Source organism: Onychomys torridus, chromosome 13 (assembly GCF_903995425.1).
Source record: "Onychomys torridus chromosome 13, mOncTor1.1, whole genome shotgun sequence".
NCBI classification, from domain to species: Eukaryota; Metazoa; Chordata; class Mammalia; order Rodentia; family Cricetidae; genus Onychomys; species Onychomys torridus.
This window is the reverse complement of record NC_050455.1, coordinates 49,475,526-49,495,905: the sequence shown is the minus strand read 5'-3', so window position 1 is coordinate 49,495,905 and position 20,380 is coordinate 49,475,526. Positions and strand designations below refer to the sequence as shown.

The following is a 20,380-nucleotide window of genomic DNA, read 5'->3' as shown; positions in this document are numbered from 1 at the left end:
AAAACTTGTTGATTCCTTGCATAAACCAGGCCTAAAGGCCTATAAACTACATAGTCATGTAGTCTGGGAATGGCTCCATCTCTGGCACCGAAATAGGTGTTAGGTGCTCTAGAGCAATGGGATATGTATGTATATCTGTAAAGGGGATTTATGATATTGGCTCACGTGATGGGCTGGGTAGTCCTACAGTGGCTGTCTGTCTTCATGCTGAAGAGGCAGAGAACCGGGTAGTTGTTCAGTCCAAGAGCTGGAGGTGCACAGCAGTCCCAGTTAGGCACTGAAGGCCTTAGTGCTGTTGGAGAGTCGTAGCTGTTAGGCCTCCATTGACAGGCTAAAGAAACTCAAGTCTTGATTTTGGTGGATGATGGCAGCAGCAGCAGCCATACACACTCAAAGGCAAGTAGACAGACAAACAGCGCTTTTCCCTAGACCCCTTGCCATCTGAGCTGCCATTTGGAAGGACCTACCACTTTGAGGGTAAACCTTACGCCCCTCAGTTAACCCTCTGTGGGGTCCCCCACCCTTCACAGAAATACCTGGAGATGGATCTCCCGGGTAGGTGGTTCTGTGTCCTGTAACATTGGTGGTCAAAGCCGGCCATCACAATCTGTTGTTGTCTTTGTTCCGTCAGTTCTATTCTGCTTTCTTTGACTTTAATTGACTTTTTAGGATCCATGTTTCTCTTCCCCCAACTCCTTACTCACCTTCCCCTTCTCTCCTCCTTTTTGAGAGCTCTGTTTTACTTTGTAGCCCAGACTAGCCTTGAACTAGTGATCCTTTGGCTTCACTTTTCTCTCCATTTAATGGTTTGTCAGTTATTACCTTTGTGTTGACTATTTTAGTAGTTTTATTTTTTAAGATCGAATAGATTACATTTTCAACTTAACCCCAGTCTTTCAACAACCTTTGCTATACGTAAACTGTACATTCGATATTGGTTGTTTTGAGATGAGGTTTTTAACTATGTTGCCCAGACTTATCTGGAACTCATGGACTCAAATGATCCTCCTGTCTCAGCTTTACAAGCAGCTGGGAATACAGGTATGTGCCACTGTGCCCAGCTAAATAGTATATCCTTGGATGAGAAAGTTGCTGCAGTGTGTGTGTGTGCACACATATACACTACACATGTGTGCATGGAGATGAAAGGTTGATGTCACGTGCCTTCCCATCTCTTTGCACCTTACCTGCTGACACTGAGTTTATCTCACTGAACCTGGAGCTGCCTAATTTGCTAGGCTTGGTGGCAGGCTGACCTTTGACCTCTCCAGCTCTTAGATTATAGGCACACACCTTTTTGCACTGGTGCTAGGGATGTAAACTCAGGTCCTGATGCTTGTATAGCAAGTGCTCTCCTCCCCACTGGGCCGTCTCCCCGATGCAGACAGTAGCAGCATCTTGAAATAGGATTCCACTGCCGCTTACTCGATGGAGATCTTATCTTCCTGGAAGTGGCTGTTCTATCAAGAGCCGGGCTCTTCCAGGAAAGTGTTTTAGGCACTTCTCTGTGTTTTAAGACTGAGACAGCTGTAAGCATCAGCATTTTTGTCTGGCGTTACTGTTCCTTCAGGATGCTGTTGAGGAGTGTTTCCAGGTTCACAATGACTTTCTTAGATTTCTGTTCTTCGGGGCGGGGGAGGCATTCAGCATGAAGAGTCTATATTGGGTTGTGGTCTAGGAAAAGATAGGAGGTTTTCTGTCCTGAGTATGAAATCTCAGAGCTGTAAACTCCTTGGTGGTTTACTATTCATGTTTCCCATTCTTGACTTTTGCTCTTGGGCACATCTCTGTGACAGAAAGAGGATGCGATTTTTCCAAGAAAACCCAAGTGACTACCTGGGTCATTCATTGTGTCGGTGGCAAAGTTGGAACCTAAAGCTTGGTGTCTTTCCTTGGTGCTCCTCCACTTGGCACTCATTCTGGACATGGTGCCACAGTGATGGGCAGCTTTTCCTGATGCCTCCTGGCAGAGGTGGCTAGTGCCAGTTTAGCCTTTACTCAAGGGGAATTATTGCTTTTGGCAAGGCTAGAGAAGTTAGGGATTAACAGTTTAGTAAACATTTCACCATGTAGACCAGGCTGGCCTTAAACTCAGAGATCTGCCTACCTCTACCCCCAAGTGCTGGAAATAAAGGTTTAAAGGTGTGTGCTGCTACATCCAACTAAAGTCTTCTCGATGTTTTTGTTGTTTTGTTTTCGTTTTCGTGTGTGTGTGTGTGTGTGTGTGTGTGTGTGTGTTCCCTGCTTGTGTGCCTGTGTACCACATCTGTACCTGGTATCCAAGGAGGCCAGAGGAGGGTGTCAGATCCTCTGGAACTGGAGTCACAGACAGTTGTGACCCACCGTGTGGCTCCTGTGGTAGAGCAGCCACCCTGAGCTGTCACTCCAGCCCCACTCTATGATTTGAGGCAAAGCATTTCAACAGTATAAGCCACAGTAGCAAGCATTGTTGAGAGGGTTAAATGAGGTTCTGACACAGTGCTGAGCACTGTGAGCTACTGTGTTCAGTAGCAGCCGTCACTGCTGCTACCTGTGTAGCCCTGAGTTTGTACTAAAGGACCATTCTAACTGACCTTCTGTGGGTTGTGAGCGTTTAAGCTGTTGTCCTCTGAATAGTGTAGTTGTAATAATCAGCAGTCTTGGGCTGGATTCTTGGTCTTAATTCTTGTTGGTTTGTTTGTTGTTTGTTTTATAGACTACTACATACACTCGACGGGGCCATGGGGCGTGCACGAGCCCAGGTTGTTCCTTTACCTATGTCACAAGGCACAAGCCACCCAAGTGCCCTACTTGTGGTAACTTCCTAGGAGGGAAGTGGATACCAAAGGTAAGGGCCACTCAGTGTTTTTGTTTGTTCGTTTTTAAGTTAACACTGACTCGTTTTAAATCCTTTTAAAGTGTGTATGATGTATATGGGTGTATGTGTGCTTGTTGGCTTGAGTCAGTTCAAGTGCACACCTGCTGTGTCACACATATGGAGGTCAGAAGACAGCCGTGGGTGTTGGTCAGTGCTTTGCACTTTGAGACAGGATCTCCTTTGTTGTTTACTGCTGATAGGTCAGGATAGGCTGTTCCTCAAGCTTCTAGGAATTCCCTTGTCTCCACCTCTCATCTGTCCATAGGAGCCCTAAGATTGTAGATGCAAGTTACTAACTAACACCTGGCTTACGTGGGTACTGGGCTTAAAAACTCGGGTCCTCATGATTGTGCTCAAGTGCCTTACCCACTGAGGCCACCTCTCTGGCTACCTTTTTCCTTTGTAGTATTGCAGATAAATCATTTTGCTTATGAATGAAAAAAATTAAAATTAAAAAGTTAACTCTTGATTGAATCTTAAATGGTCTTATTAATTAAAAAAACAACCCAGAGCCAGATGTCAGGGTGAAAGCTGAACAGAGAAGCACAACAGCCGGTCACTAGTTCTTACCCTACAAAATCCTCAGCCTAAAGAGAGTGAGTTCCTGTTCCCTCACACCGCATATACCTTCTCTGTCCAGACATCATTTCCTGGGATTAAAGGCGTGTGTGCTTCCCAAGCAAAGGCATGAGATCTCAAGGGCTGGGATTAAAGGTGTGTGCCTCCACTGCCTGACCTCTATGTCTAATCTAGTGGTTGGCTCTGTCCTCTGATCCTCAGGCAAGTTTATTAGGGGACACAATACATCACCACAGTTAACCACAATCTTGTGTCATAAAAAAGAAAGCCATTTTGTTACTATTTTAATGTGTTTTTGTTACTAGTCGTTTTCTTGTGTCTAAGTTATGTAGCCTTTTTTCCATTTATTTTCTGCCACTAAGTTGTTGTTTTTTTTTTTTTTATCACATTTATTTATTTATCTTATGTGTAAGTGTGTGGGCCTGTGCCAATGCACACACTTAGAAGTAAGAGAACAGCTTCTGGAAGATGGTTCTCTTCTTCTACCATGTGTATCCAGTGGATCAAATTCATCAAGCTTGATGACAAGGAACCTTCTAAGTAGTCTTCTTGGCCCACCATCAATTATTCTTAAAACTATTATTCTTAAAACTTTGGGGGCTAGAGAGATGGCTCAGCAGTTAAGAGCACTGGCTGCTCTTCCAGAGGTCCTGAGTTCAATTCCCAGCAACCACGTGGTAGCTCACAACCATTCATAATGAAATCTGGTGCTCTCTTCTGGCCTGCAAGCATATATGTAGGCAGAACACTGTATACATAATAAATAAATCAAAATAAGAGACTATTGTCTTTATCCAGGTATAGTGATGTACACCTGTAATCCCAGCACTAGGGAGATAGGCAGGGTTGGAAGTTTAAAACCACTTTGGGCTACATAGTGAGTTCCAGGCTAATTGAACTATGTAATTGCCTGACTGTCCTGGAATTCACTCTGTAGACCAATCTGACCTCGAACTCACAGATATCCACCTGCCTTTGCTTCCCTGATTGCTAGGGTTAAAGCCACCACCGTCTGGCTCAAGACCATTTTTTTTAATAGCTGCTATTAAAAATGAAAGTTCTTAACCTGATATTCAAAGTTCATTCTAGGGGCTGGAGAGATCCTCTGAGGTTAAGAGCACTGACTGCTCTTCCAGAGGTCCTGAGTTCAATTCCCAGCACCCACATGGTGGCTCGCAACCACTTGTAATGAGATCTGGTGCCCTCTTCTGGCCTGCAGGCATACAATGCAAGCACAACACTGTATACATAAGAAATAAAACAAACAAAGTTGATTCTGGGTGTGGGTACTCTCTCTCTCTCCTTGTACCCTGCCCCCACTTTCTCCTTCTTCCTCCTCCTCCTCTTCTTCTTTTTCCTTTTTCCTTTCTTGAGACAGAGTCTAATGTATCTCAGGTTGGCCTCAAACTGGTCAACTTTTTTTTTTTTTTTTTGAGCCGAGGATCGAACCCAGGGCCTTGCGCTTGCTAGGCAAGCACTCTACCACTGAGCTAAATCCCCAACCCCAAACTGGTCAACTTTTAAACTTTGTGCCTCTGCCTCGAGTGCTGAGATTACAGGTTCATCATTATGCTCAGTTTATGTGGTGCTGGGGACCAGACCCAGGGCCTTGCACGTGCCAGGCCAGCACTCTGACAAAGAGTCGTGTCCTCAGCCCCTGCCAGTCCAAATTTCCGTAGTCGGACTCAGACTTTAGAGGGTACACTCTTCCCTCCGCCACTCCCCCTGTCTGTGTCCAGAGCCAAACCTGGTTGGGTTCTGTATGCTTACAGTGAGTGCAAAATGATGGGCGATTGCTTGTTGTAAACGTTAGTCTCTCATGAAGCACCCTGGTGTCCTGAGGGAGGAACAAGTGGCTGTCTCCGTAAGCCCTTAACATAGTTATTCAACAGTTACCACCGTTTAAAAAAATGATTATTTTTTAAAATTTTATCTGCATGAGTGTTTTGCCTGCATGTATGTAAGTACACTACATTTATGCTATGCTAAAGGAGTCCAGAAGAGGAGTCTGGAGTTTACAGACAGTTGTGAGCCATCACTGGGTGCTAGGAATCAAACTCTGGTCCTCTGGAAGAGCAGCCAGTGTTCTTAATTGCTGAGCCGTCTCTCTAGCTCACTTTTATTATCTTTAAATTATGTGTATATGTATGTGTTTGTGTAGGGATGTGTGCCCTTAGAGGTCATAATAGGGTGTCTGATCCCCTGGGGCTGGACTTCTAGGCAGGTGCATGATGAATGAGCATCTTAGTTCAGTGCTGCGTGTCTGGGTAACTTATTGTTCAGTCGGCACTGACTGAATAAAACATGTACTTGCACTGTTTTTTACATGGTTTCTTAGAGTCGAAATGAATGGAGTAGACAGTTGTGTCTCAATCAGTTTGGAGAAAAGAGACACTTAGAAGGACTAAAAAGGCAGAAAAGGATTTTTTGGGTTTTGTTGTTTTGGTTTAATTTAAGATTTACTTATTTATTTTATGTACGTGAGTGCTCTGTCTTCATGTACTCCTGCATGCCAGAAGAGGGCATCAGACCCTACCATAGATGTCTGTGAGCTACCATGTGGTTGCTGGGAATTGAACTCAGGAACTCTGGAAGAACAACTGGTGTTCTTAACCACTGAGCCATCTCTCCAGCCCCCAGGAAAGGTCTTTATAGAAGAATTAATGCCATTGTGTAGGTAGAAAAAGAAAGAGAACTTGTGAACCCTTTGTCTCATGGCCAGGAAGCAAGAAAGAAGAGTGATTTGGGATCCTACAGTCCCCTTCAACAGCATGCTTGTGTTTTAGTGTCCTAAAACTTGTAGGGTTCCACCACCTAATAGTGACCTCCCTTGGACCTTTGGGAGAAACCTGAGATCCAAATAATAGCAAAAATATAGTTCTAGAGTTTACTCCTAGAGTTCAAACCTCTGTTTCCCAAGTTTTTGGCTATGTAACTGCTCAGGGTTTTTATTGCTGTGAAGAGACACCATGAACACGTCAACTCTCATAAACAAACATTTGATTGGGATGGCTCGCTTACAGTTGAGAGGTTCAGGACTCAAGCTGAGCCTGACCACCAGCCAAGGACTTTTATAGGCCCCAGTTCCTCTTTCTAATCCCATATGGGATTGGTAACTCAGGGTTCTACCTGCCCTCATTCCCCACCTGCAGGAGTCCAGATCCACTTTATGGCTGACCCAGGCCTGTCATGTATCTGAGGACGTATGCAGATAAAGTGTGCTCTAGATCACACGCAGTTAGGAGTGAACCAGCTTTGGTTTTTCTCTCAGTTCTGAGTACCTTTCAGGAAACCCAACTCAGAGACAATCACTGGCTAAAAAACAATGTACGCGTTTGTATAGCTGCTGTTATCTATCTCCACAGCAGTGCTTACTAAATAAAAGCTAAGGTGCCAAGTGGTGGTGGCCTGTAATCCCAGCACTCGGGAGACAGAGGCAGACGGATCTCTGTGAGTTCAAGGCCAGCCTAGTCTCCAAAGCGAGTTCCAGGAAAGGCACAAAGCTATACAGAGAAACCCTGAAACCCCCCCCCCCAAAAAAAAAAAGAAAAATAGACCTGATAGGCAGGAATGATATCAAATGCCTCTAATCTCATTCTGAAGGCAGAGACAGGCTGACCTCTAAGAGTTTGAGGCCAGCCTGGTGTATGGATCTGTACAGCATGTTTTAGGCTGGCTCAGGCTACATAGTGAGACTGTGCCTAACTTCTAACATAATTAATGTATGTGGATTAATTTGACTTTGAAGTGTGTGGCTTATGTGTCATTCATATATGACTCACCTGAAAGAGTCTGGGGCTAAAGGTTTTCTCCAAGAGAATGGAAGGAAACACTGTGAACCTGAGCACATTGGGATGAACTGAGTCTCATAGAAGGGCTACCAAGGTAAACCACTTAGTATAACAAGGTATCAGCTCCTTTCTAGATGGGGAGAAGTGGACGTGGAACAGGCAGAGCCAGTACCTGATGAAAAGGGCATGTCAGGAAAGTACTTTTAGATTAGCTCCTGAGGGGTCCAGCACCCTAGTGAGCAGAAGCCTTAGATAAAGCCAGTTTTATGCTTTGGATCCTAACTCTGCTCTGTAGACTTGTCTCCACATTGATTACTCATGCCTTTTCTAAGGGAATCAAATGAGAGACCATTTGGAATGTCACTGTAAGATGCTCTGTGCCTATAAGCTCTTCTTGTTCTTTCTAGGAAAAGGCAGGCAAAGTCAAAGTGGAGCTGGCTCCAGGTGTCCCCTCTAAAGGCTCTGTTATCAAACGAGGTCAGCAGCCTGTCATCACTGAGCAAAATCCCTCTACGGAAAATGCCTCAAAACTGACTCTGGAGAACTCAGAGGCTGTAAGCCAGCTCTTAACTGTGGCTCCTGCAAGAGAAGTGGGTGAGGAGAGTGAGTGGGAGGAGGTGATTATCTCCGATGCTCACCTCCTGGTCAAGGAAGTTCCTGAGAGTCATGGCACAGCGGTAACTAAGACATCGATTGTCAAGAGTGGCATACAGGCTGAGGTCACTCTGGGGACAACTGAAAATGACATACCACCGTCAGCAGGGGGGACCAGCACCTCCAGTTTACTCTCAGCTCAGAAAAAGTCTCCAGGGTATGCCAGTGTGATTCTGTATTATTGAGACTGTTTAGAACAGCCGCCAAGCAAGAGCCCCATGTTCGCTTTGTGACTGTCATTATAGCAGTCCCGAGAGAGGCAACAGAGCCCGGAGAGACTCCAGCACCACGGCCTAGAGACATGGTGCCATTTACCTTTCCCTTGCGCTCTGCCATCCATATGTTGCTGTTACATTCTTTGCACATCTTTTCTTGGCAGTCTTCCTAAACCAGTTGTTAGGAGCTTGATACAGGATGTGGGCAGAGTTTTAAAACAAAACAAAACAAAAAACAACCCAGCATGTGTTTACCAATCCAGAATACAGGATTAGAAAGGATTAGAATAAATTAGAGAATTTATTCGGTATCCTATGGGAGGATTCCTTGGCTGGTGGTCAGACTCTGAGTCCTGGCCGTCTCTGGCTTCTGTTTGACCTTTGCTATAGTCACTTGATGTTTCTTGACTAGTTCTGAAAAACCTTGAGTTGAATATTGAAAACAACAACAACAGTATCTCACAGACTGATTATAAAGATTAGGAAAGATTGCTTTTAAAACACTCAGGCTGGTACCTTCCAAACAGGAAGTCTGTGAGTTTGGACTTTTTCTTCCCCTCTTTTCTTAGAGCCTTAAGTGGCTTCTGCTCCAGAGTCTGTCCTGTTCCTGAAACTAAGATTTACTGCTCATCTCAGCAGTTGTCAGCCGGGAACAGCTTGCCCACAAGGGATGTTTTGGCAGTGTTGGGAAGTATTTTGGTTGTCACAACTGGGAAGAGGTTTGCATCTAAGTGAGGAGGGGTACTAAATATCCTGTAGTACACAGGATAGCCTCTGCCCATGGGGAATTGGCCTCTAAAATATCAGTAGTTTCACAGTGGTTTCTATTATGATTTGTAAAGCTATTTTGCTTGAATGACTAGAAAATTTGCTCACATAGCTCATATTTTAAAAGCATAAGAAGTAACCATTTTAAAAAATCTCCTTTCTGTCCCATTATGTAGTCATTATTTCCCAAGGATAGGCAGTATTTCCAGTTCTCTGCTGCATCAAGAGTTCATCTTCAACAAACCCATTTATGTGCGCATGTGTTTTCTACTTGCATTTTTTTAAAGGATTTATTTTTATTTTTATGTGTGTGGATGTTTTGCCTGCATGTATGTGTGTGCCTGGTGCTCACAGACATCAGAAGAGGGAGGGAGTCAGGTCTTTGGAACTGGAATTACTGACAGTAGTGAGCCATCATGGGTGCTAGAGATGGAACCTGGGTCCTCTGCAAGAGCAGCAAATGCTAACTAGTGAATCACTTCAGCCCCTTTCCTGCTTTTTTACACAACTTCTAGCATAATGGGAATACTTCTAAATCCACCTCCCTTTCCCCTTAAAACATTATACTTTGGAGATAGTTTAGTATGCTAAAGCATGAAGCTATGGGCTTTAGACTGGTATTTGGGACATGAATCACTTTAGAAGCTGATTATTGAGGCCTTCCATGATTCAGCCCTTGCACTTAACATTGGCACTGCAAAACTTAAGAACAAGCGAGGTTTGTTAGCCAAGATGTCTGTGCTGCCCTCGTGTGGGAGCTTGATAGACTTCAAGTAGCACCGTTCTAATTAGAGGCAAATTAGAAGTTATAGGTATAATGCCTGTTACTGTTTCATACTGTAGACACTTCTCTATATTTTTATATTATTTATTTAGTTTGTTTTTGATACAGAGTTTCATGTAGCCTAAGTTAGCTGAGGATGACTTGAATCCCTTATCTTCCTTCTAGGATTATTGTGGTACACCACAGTACTCATTTAATTTGTGTCTTTGTGATGACTGATAGAGATATTTACTTTCCATTTTATGTTTAAAAACTTTATGTTAACAGGAGTGAAATTAGTTGCCTAGAGTCCTACAGATTTATAAAGGCTAAATTTGTCTAAAGTCCACTGGCTTAATAATCATTGTAATAGCCTTTAAAGAAGTATTATTTGGATATTAAACTTTGATTTCCTTCCTTTGTCCAGATTTTCTGGCTTTTCTTCATGGGTGGTGTTGTTGTTTTCTTCCCTCTCTCCAGAGTTGACGTGTTCACCACTGGACCCAAAGCCCCAGAGCTCAAAGGCAGAGCACGAGGCAAGCCCTCATTACTGGCTGCAGCAAGACCCATGAGAGCAATACTGCCAGCCCCAACGAGTGTTGGCCGGGGCAGCAGCATGGCACTGCCCAGGGCCAGACAGGCTTTTCCCCTAGGTAAGAGCTGGTGGAGACCTAGGGAGAAGGAGGGGCTGTCTGATGGTGAGCAGCCAGGGATGGTGGTGGAGAAGGGGAGGAGAGAACTGGGGAAGCCGAATGGCTTTAATTCACTGTGGGGGCTTCTGGTTCTCTCAGATAAGACTCCCTCTGTGAGGACTTGTGGCCTGAAGCCAAGCACACTGAAACAGCTGGGCCAGTCCATCCAACAGCCATCCAGCACGGGTGAAGTAAAGGTAAGGCCCAGTCCCAAGAGGAGCACCATATGGAAATCTGGTCACTGTGTTTATGTTTGAGTCACAGGACATAGTTTCTATAATGCTAGGCCTCTAGGAGGATATTAATAAGAATTGAAATTTCATTTTTATAAAGTGCATGCTTAAAGCTGTTTATTTAGATACAGTTTTAAAATATACAAAAATAAAAGCAATATAATGAGCACCCATAAAATCTTTACCCAGAATCACATGTTAACATGTGACTCAGTGCCAGCAAGCCGGCACAGCAGGTAAAGGCACTTGCTGTTAAACCTGAAAACTTGAGTTCAGTCCCCAGGACCCACATGGTAGAAGTAGGAGAGTATCGACTCCTGAAGGTGTTTTCAGCCTCAAGGTGTGTACTCCTGCCATGTGTGTGCACAAGTGTAATCTTGAGGACTATTTATGTATATATCTGTATCTGTGTATGGGTTTGTACATGGAGTGCAGGTGCCCTTGGAGGTCAGAGGCCCACAGGCAGGAATGTTGGGAACCTAACTTAGGTCTCTCCAAGAATAGCATGTGCTGTCCTGACTTCCTTTTGAATTTCTGAGCCATATATCCAGTCCCCATCCCCAAATGTAATTAAAAACAATTTTAAATAGATGAGCCCAATTTCCTCTATTTGTGCACAGACTTTAGTCCTTAATGCTTCTTTGTGTATTTCTTAAGGATAAGGATATCCTTTTGCTGAATGTTAGTGTTCTGTTTTAGACTTCATATTCCAATGTTGTCTGTTTTACCCAGGCATGTTCTCCATTCCATATAGGATCTAATCTAGGGTCAGGCCATTGCTTTGATTTTTATGGCTGTTTAGCTTCCTTTAAAAATGAAGCCGGGCGGTGGTGGCACACGCCTTTAATCCCAGCACTCAGGACGGGAGGCAGAGCCAGGCGCATCTTTGTGAGTTCGAGGCCAGCCCGGTCTAGAGAGCAAGATCCAGGAAAGGCGCAAAGCTACACAGAGAAACCCTGTCTCAAAAAAAAAAAAAAAAAAAAAAAAAAAAGAATGCCTGGTTTTTATAGGAAATTCACCTGTATATGGAGGCACAGTAGTCCTAGTACTTGGCAGCCTGAGTTAGGAGGATTGAAAGTTCAAGGCCATCCAGGACTACATAGTGATTTAGAGGCCAGTCTGGGCTATATATCAAGACCCTGTCTCAAAGGAAAAAGAAAAAAAAGAGGAAGAAGAAAGGAATGGTAGTGGAGAGTGAATTAGGAAAGAATGAATTTAAAATGGAGGGAGTACAGAAAGTTTTAGGTAAAGAAAGAAGAAAATAAATTCCATTGTAACTCTCCCCCTAGAACTAACCAACTTGAAAATCTGGTAGTCTGAATTTCAGTGTTCAGGTCTTTTCCTTATAAAAAACGAAAACACTGTTTACATGTATGAATGTTTTGCCTGCCTGTGTCTAGGCACCACATGGGTGCCTAGTGCCTGTGAAGGCCAAAAGAGACTGGAGTTACAAGTGGTTATGAGCCTTGATGTGAGTGCTGGGAATTGAACCTGGGTCCTTTGCAAGAGCAGTCAGTGCTCTCAACCACTGAGCTCTCTCCAATAAGGTATGTTCCTAATATAGTTTCTGTAAATCTTAATTGTGGTTTTTATCTTTATTCAGTTTGGTGATAATAAATATTTCCCCTATTTCATATTTCCATGTACCTTGTGTTTTTGTTTGTTTGTTTGTTTGTTTTTTAAGATAGGATTTTTGCTGTATAACCCAGGCTGGCCTCACACTTGTGAGCCTCCTGCCTCAACCTTCCAGGTATACAGATGTATGCTACTGTGCCTAGCTTTTCTTCCCATATGTATCTAGAGTAGGTTTTAAAATTCCCTAAGCTAACATTTTTCAGATGTTACTATGGCCCTCAGTAACAAATGTGTTTTTACATGATAGCCCAGTTAGTACACACGTGCAACAATTAATGAAGGCTTGCACTTCTGTGCACTTACTGTGGTAGTTCCCATTCCTGGTCCCAAGTGGTGTCTTCTACCTTTTACCTCTCAATGGACTGTGGTCTGTAGCTTAAAAACTGTAACGATCTAGGTTGACATAGGAAAATCCATCTGCCATCTTCCTTATATGCTCTTTGTTGGGTAACTTTCTCCTTGATTGCTCTGAATTTGTCCTGACAATATTAACTGGCTTTTAACTCAACAGCTGTTCAGTTTGTTGCCCAGATGTAGTAAAGCTGTGGCTGTATATGTGCTCTTGGGTAGAAAGGAGAAGCTGTCCAGTGCAATTCCAGCTCCTGCAATTTCTTCATGTGCATTCTATAACTTGGTCAAATCTGCAGACTTTGTAAATAATTCCTTTCGTTCAGCAACATTGTTCAGTTCTTAAAGTCACAGCTTTTTTGGTTCTCTTAAACTAGTTAACAACCTAAATTCAGTTATAGAAAAATCTTAATTTAGAATGCTGTATATTTTTGTTACATAAGTAATTACGTATTTCTTATAGAATATTTATAGATCTCAGTAAAGGGGAAAACAACAATAATCTTCTTTTCATTCCATGACAGTTTAGCAGATGACTCCAGACTTCCCTCTGTGCTAAGAGGATTTAATTGTATGGATGGCTATTACAAATGTTAGTTCCCTAAAAGCAGTTGTCAAGCAGATCTGAGGTGTGGTAGCCCATGGACTTTTGACTCTGACATTGAGTCTTTGTGCTGGTGACTGCCAGTGAGCATCCCTGAGGGTGCATTTGGAGCATAGGTCTAGAGTTTCCCTGGGAATTAGCTCAGGTTATTTTAGCACCCAGGACCTGAGGATTTTGCCTAAGGTGTGGAACCAACACTGATTTGTTCTGATCCACAGCTGTCAAATTGCTCAAGCAGCAGGACACCTCAGGTGAAAGTTGTGGGGGTCAAGCCAGATATGTTTCCTCCATATAAGTACAGCTGCACTGTCACATTGGTAAGTGTGCGCCCTAGTGGTGGGAAGTTGTTTTGATTTTTGTGGTTGAGGTTTGTAGGAGGCTGGGGACCCAGGAGCAGTAGCAGAGAGTAAGCTCAGCAGGAGCAGGGCCAGGTATGAAAGACTGATGCTAAATGCCCATCAGTGATACAAATGATGGTTGCTGGGTGAGTCCGCTGAGTTGTGGTTGTTTGTTTGTTTGTTTCAGGTAGATACAAAGAATGGGCCAGGACATTTTTATTAAGACCAATTAGAGATCAAGGTCTAGTCTTGAGTTGGTATGTTAGCCTAGAAAGTGGGTTCCAGAGCTGGAGAGGTGGCTCAGCAGTTAAGAGCACTGGCTGCTCTTCCAGAGGATCCTGGTTCAATTTCCAACACCCACATGGTGACTCACAGCTGTTAGTAAGTCCAGTCCCAGAGAATCTGACTCCTTCTGGCCTCTGCAGGCACCAGTCACAGTGTGGTGGTGCACAGACAGACATGCAGGCAAAATTCTGCACACATAAAATAAATAAATTTTAAAAAAGAAGGACCGATAAGGGTTCCACCGGTAAGTTTAGGCAGTAGAGCATTTTCTTCTCTGTGGCACAAACATGAAACACAAATCATCTTCATGGATTTGAGAAGTGTGCTTGTAAAGCAGCTCATCTGGCTCATGTAGCATTCCCCACATGGGTTTCCCTACCTTCCATTTCTGTACTGTTTACAGAACTGGGGACTGAACCCAAAGCCTCACGTGCTAGGCAAGCACTCCACTACTGAACTACATCCCCAGCACTTTTTAAATGATTTTGAGACAAGGTCTCACTAAGCTTTATAGCCTGGCCTTGAACTCACTCCGCAGTCCTAGCCTAGCCTGCCTTTAGTGAGTGAGTGTGCGTGCGTGCGTGCGTGCGTGCGTGCGTGCGTGTGTTTGTGTTTGTGTTTGTGCATGCACGCATGCGTATGCGAGTGTCAAAGGTTGATGTTAAGACTTTTCCTCGATTGCTCTCCACCTCACTCCTCTTGAGGTAGGTTTTCAGTCAGCTGCAGAGTCCACTGGCCAGCAGGCTTGTTTCACCGGCTAACTTATTACACTGATTAGCCTTCCATTGCTGGGGTTACAGGTGAGCTGCTATGCTCACTTGGCCTTTATTTGGATGTTGGGGTTCTGAACTTTGGCCATTTTGCTCGCAAGTGCTTTCACTGATGAACCATCTGCCCCTCCCTCTTTTTGAGGCAGGGTCTTATGTAGCTTGGGCTGGCCTTGAACTTGCTGTGGAGTCATTGAGACCAGCCTAGGACTCCTGTTCTTCTCCCCTCCGTTCCCAAGTGCAGGACTACAGGTGTGCATCACATACCCAGGCACATGAATTTCTGAACCATAGGAGTCAACTCACTTGTTTTACAGCTAGAGAAGGACTAGCCTGGCATCCTTTATTAAAAGTGAAAGAGGATATCCATAGAAAAGGAATCTTGCTTCAAGAATCTTCAGAAGTTAGGCTAAATCTAATTTGAATTGTCACTTCCTTTGAATTAATACCTGGCAATCCTGGCTTTGATTCTGTTCAAGTTGAACCTAATTTTTGTAGAATTTAAACGTGGGTCTTCCCTTTTTAGGATTTGGGGCTGGCTACATCAAGAGGACGGGGAAAGTGCAAAAATCCCTCTTGTAGCTATGTCTACACCAACCGGCACAAACCTCGGATTTGTCCCAGCTGTGGTTTTAACCTTGCCAAAGACAGGACCGAGAAAACCACGAAGACCGTGAGTTCCTTCCCCAAATGCTTGCCTTAGACTTGAGTTGTGCTTTGGCTTTTAGCACGTGATTAGTGGTTAGAGTCAGACTGGGACCAGGTTGTAGGTTCTGAACTTGACAAAATACCTTCTCTCTGGGCCTTGTCTTCAGTACCAAAGTGAGGTCGGTCCATGTCCTAGTCCATTTTCTGCTTCTGTAACAAAGTATCCTAGATGGGTAACTAATAGAGAAGGAGGGTGTGTACTTTACAGTACTTCTGTAACAAAGTATCCTAGATGGGTAACTATTAGAGAAGGAGGTTGTGTACTTTACAGTACTTCTGTAACAAAGTATCCTAGATGGGTAACTATTAGAGAAGGAGGTTGTGTACTTTATAGTACTTCTGTAACAAAGTATCCTAGATGGATACCTAATAGAGAAGGAGGTTGTGTACTTTACAGTACTTCTGTAACAAAGTATCCTAGATGGGTAACTAATAGAGAAGGAGGTTGTGTACTTTATAGTACTTCTGTAACAAAGTATCCTAGATGGATACCTAATAGAGAAGGAGGTTGTGTACTTTACAGTTTTGGAGGCAGAGAAGTCAAGAATGTGGTATTGGTTGGTATCTGCTTAGCATGTGATGAGGACCTTCTCTCTATATCATAATGTAGTAGAGGGCTTCTAAGACAGAGCGAGGAGCCAGAGGGAGCTTGCTTCATAACAAAGGTACATTAATCCATGGAGTAATCCATTTGTAACTTAACCACACTCTTTTGAGTTGCATTAATATGTGATTAATATATTCCATTAATATATGAACTTTGGATCTACAAATTGACCACTGAAAACCAAGAGTCAATCACTGGAAAGAATGGCACAGCAGGGCCTTACACAGATGAGCATGAGAGACTGTCTTAGGTATGGTTCTATTGCTTTGACAAAGCACCATCACCAAGGCAACTTGTAAAAGAAAGCATTTAGTGTTAAGGATTTAGCTCAGTGGTAGAGCGCTTGCCTAGCAAACGCAAGGCCCAGGGTTCGATCCTCAGCTCAACAAAAAAAAAGAAAGCAAGCATTTAATTGGTGGCTGGCGTATAGTTTCAAATCTATAACCATCATGGCAGGGAGCATGATAGCATGGTACTGGACAAACAGCTGAAAGCTTACATGTTAAGAGAGCAACCACAAGGCAGAGAGCTAACTAAGAATGGTATGTGCTTTTGAAACCTCAAAGCCCAGTGACACATCTGCTCCAACAAGGCCACACCCCTAATCCTTCCCAAACAGTTCCACCAACTGCCAAACAAGCATTCAAATATGAGAGTCTGTAGGGGTCATTCTTACTCCAGTTACTACAGAAGCCTAGCTCAGACCTGAAAGTTGATTTATTCCTTCTGTATTTTCTGCCAGCCCCAAGACAAGTGAGGGGGAATGGGAAGATCACTTAGAACAAGTTAAGATTTAAAGATGACATATGGCCACTCCAAATCTGAATTGGGTCTCTAACGAAAGACAGAATTTTGATGGCCAGAGAAGGCATGCTCAAAAACAAGCATCTTAGGTTTGGGGTTTATTTTCTTTTTGTTACTGTTTTGTTTTTCTTATCAGGGTAGGAATCAAACCCAGAGCTTCCCAAAGGCCAAGCAGGAGCTGTTGACTAAGAAGCTACAGCCCCAGCCAATGGCTAGCATGGACAGTAAAGAGTTTTCCATTGGCTAGAGAAAGTGTGGTAGACGGCAGGGGTCCGATAGGAAAAACACTGGAACTGTTCTAGTGGGAGTCTGTCACCAGGGAGGGCCTAGAGGGAGGGTATGAGAAAAGGAGACTTGGGGCTTAGAGAGATGATGCAGAGGTCAGGAGCATCGAGTGCTCCTGTAGAGGGCCTGAGTTCAATTCCTGGCACCTACATGGCAGCTGTAACTCCAGGTTCAGGTCCAGATGCCCTTTTCTGGCCTCTGCAGGCGCTGCATGCAGGTGATGTACAGACATACATAAGGCAAAGCACTTAAACATATGAAGTAAAAATAAGTAAGTCTTTTAAAAAAGAACCCGAAATGAAAAAGGAGACTTAACAAGATTTGGGAGCAGACAAGACTAAAGATGGGGAAACTGCTTCAGACCCTAAGTTCTCTCTGCATGTGGAGGGAGCCCTTATGGTGATGAATTTTGCTCTCTGGTCGCCAAGTCTGTCTCTGGCCTCAGGTATATTCAGGGTCACTGACCTTGTGAGAAAGGGAAGTGGACCTAATTTTGGGATGGGTTGATAATTAGGATTGGGAACTTAGAGGCCTGGCTGGCTGTCCTGGGTAGGAAGCTGAACTTTTGAGCTTTAGTGTCCTGTTAGTGAAACAAAAGAGGGAGATGAGCTAAATTAAACAGCAGCATTTTACTCCGCGAACAGGAGCCCGAGGGAAGGACTCCTTGAGCTTCCAGGAGTCTGCTGTGAAGCCCTGCCATGGGAAAGCGGGTCCATAGCCTTCCTCCAGCACGTGCCCTCCGCTGGAAGTGCGCTTTCCTACCCGGGTTCTGTGAGCACACACCATGCTCCTCTTCCTGTACTGCTCATTGTACCCTGGGTTGCCTGCTTCACTCAGCTCCCTGCAGAACATAATCTCTTCTAGATTGATTTGGCTGGGGCTGTAGCTTCTTAGTCAACAGCTCCTGCTTGGCTTTTGGGAAGCTCTGGGTTTGATTCCTACCCCGATAAGAAAAACAAAACAGTAACAAAAATAAATAAATAAATAAACCCCAAACCTAAGATGCTTGTTTTTGAGCATGCCTTCTCTGGCCATCAAATCTATTAATGGCATCGATGTTTTCTTCACATCTTACTTGAGAGTCTCAGTGCACGTGTGTATTCAGAAAAGTAGAACGTGTCAGGAACTAGAACGTGTATGTGGAGCCTGTGGAGCCCCCAGCTGGCAGCACATTCATTCTCTTTGCACCTGGTTCGCAGCTCCACCATCTCTTGGCTGGAGTGGCCTTCAGTCCTGTCTGTCCTCACCTCTGGTTCCAGAGGGATGGTGTAGTTCAGTGTCACCACAGCAGACAATACAGAACCTTCCAGGACGGCCTGTGCTGATGTTATTCATTCTTTTGCAGCCATTCATTCATTCATCAAGCATATGTTTAATGTCATGTGAGCCAGATGTTCAGAAGTGGCCATCACCTGGCCCCTTCCCTGAGGAGCTTATAGTCTAGTGCAGGAGAAAGACAAGTAACCATGCAGTTACAGACAGGGAGACAGAGTGGTTTTAGTAAAGACAACACTCCTGTTACTCTGCAGTTAGCTAAAGAGGACTGTGACGCAGGTCTCTTGCTGGTTTGAGGAATAAACAGGCAAGCAGGTGCCTATCCTCACCAATGAGGGGCCAGTGACTGCACCAGTTACTTCTCTCATTGCCGTGGCCTCACAAGAAACAGCTCAAAGACACAAAGTGGGCAGATGGCTCTCTCGAGTTTGGTCCCTGCCAGGTTACAGAGTGAGTCCAGGCTAGCCAGGGCTACACAGAGAACCCCTGTCTGGGGCAGGGCGGGGAGAGTGAAGAAAAGAAAGAGGAGAACTTTGTTCTGCTCCAGGTGTGGTTAAGGGGCATAGTTCATCGTGGCAGGAGAGGGGTGGTGGCAGAGTAGCCTGAAGCTGTGCTGTGGGGATCTCAGCAGATCAGGAGTAACCAGAGGAATGTTAGTGTTCAGCAGGCTGTGGGATCCATGCTCTCCTTCCACCGTGTGGATTCCTGGGATGGGAGTCTTCACCTGCCGAGCCGTCTCTCTGGTCAGCGTAGCACTCTAGCCTGTGGGTTGGAAGGAGGGGCTCTGCACACTTTCAGTGGATGTGCTCTCCTCAGTTGAACTTCTGTGGAAACGACCTCACATCCAGAGGTGTATCTCCTAGATGGTTCCAAATTCACTCGTGCTGACTGAAGGTCAACAGTGAAGGGATGTGCTCAGGAAGAGCTCCATCTGAGAACCTTGTGCCAGCACTGTATAAACTCCATTGGACCCTGAAGCCACACAGAATTAAAGACAAAGACCATTCATGGTCCTCATTGAACCATGGGCACTTTGCTAATTGATTGACTTGCAGTCTCTTAATTAGTCTGTACAGTGGAACTGACAGATTATGAGGAGATGTTTCTTCAAACAATAGAAACTTACTTTTTAGAGTTGAGGAAACTGAAACATCCAGGATGCTAGCAGATTCATTGTCTGGCTAGGGCTCACTTTCTAGCTCATGTGTGGCACCCTCTTGCTGTGTTCATACAATGAAAAGTAGAAAGGACCTCTCTGACACCTTTGATTGATTGATTTAGAATAAGGCTCAGGTTGGCCTTAAATTTTTGGTCCTCCTGGCTTGCCCTCCAGAGTAGCACTAACCCCATCCCTGGGGCTCTGGCATGACTGATCACCTCCTAACCTCACACCAAGTGGTAGAATTTTGACATGAATTTTGGAGGGATATAAAACATTGAGACCATAGCACGAAGAAAAAAGACCCAACCAAGAAAGTGCATGGTGAACAAAACCTACTTTGAGCATTCCTGTAGGAGGTGTGGAGATTTCCTCACTCCAGTAGGGATTGAGGTGGGGTAACCGAACTCCCCCATTCAATTCACTTAATCTCTCTGGGCTTGCGTGCTCCTCTGGAAGGGAGGTCTCTGGCTGCCATCCAACTCTAAGTCTACAGTCCTAGTGACCCTTATGTAAGTGTTGCCTGCACGCCACAGTGCCAGCAGTGTGACGCTTTCTGTGCCTGGCCGACGTGAGCAGAGGGAGAGTTCAGACACTTGGGTCAGGACAAGAGCTTCTAGGGAACTGTCCTCGTCTCTACCATCTCTTTTCAAGTCTCCGGAGGTCACCTGTATTTTTGTCCTTTGTTTCCCAGATAAAGACTAAGTCTCGGAGAAACCAAATAAACTGCCTTGTGGTCCCACATGTCCAGCCACTAGCGTCCTCTCCAGAACTGAACACCAGGTCTCTTACCTCCACATGAGTGGGAGCTAGCAGTTAAAACTGTTGCCAAGAGATGTGTTTTTATTGATAAAATTGAGCTCCAGAGAGCTTTTAGCAGCACGGGGAATTACTAGCTAAACTTAACTGATAGGAACTTCTTTTCTCACCCCAGGCGTGGGCCCATCCCTCTGCTCTTTGCAGACTGATGGCTTTGGCCTGAGGCTGTCTCTCTACCCACAGCTTAATGATTT

The 20,380-nt window shown here is 44.5% G+C and overlaps 1 protein-coding gene across 2 annotated transcripts in view; it reads left to right on the top strand.

The window, feature by feature from the left end:
* The window catches only part of Hmgxb3 (HMG-box containing 3), a 51,602-nt gene that overhangs the window by 14,704 nt on the left and 16,518 nt on the right, over positions 1 to 20,380 (top strand). Inside the window, exons 6-11 of one of the 2 annotated variants that reach the window (XM_036204700.1) lie at positions 2,696 to 2,827; positions 7,635 to 8,038; positions 10,108 to 10,280; positions 10,419 to 10,516; positions 13,358 to 13,456; positions 15,056 to 15,202. In XM_036204700.1, the coding sequence (XP_036060593.1) occupies positions 2,696 to 2,827; positions 7,635 to 8,038; positions 10,108 to 10,280; positions 10,419 to 10,516; positions 13,358 to 13,456; positions 15,056 to 15,202 (1,053 nt within the window). The remainder of the gene's footprint in view (positions 1 to 2,695; positions 2,828 to 7,634; positions 8,039 to 10,107; positions 10,281 to 10,418; positions 10,517 to 13,357; positions 13,457 to 15,055; positions 15,203 to 20,380) is intronic. The other variant, XM_036204699.1, reaches the window with a different exon arrangement.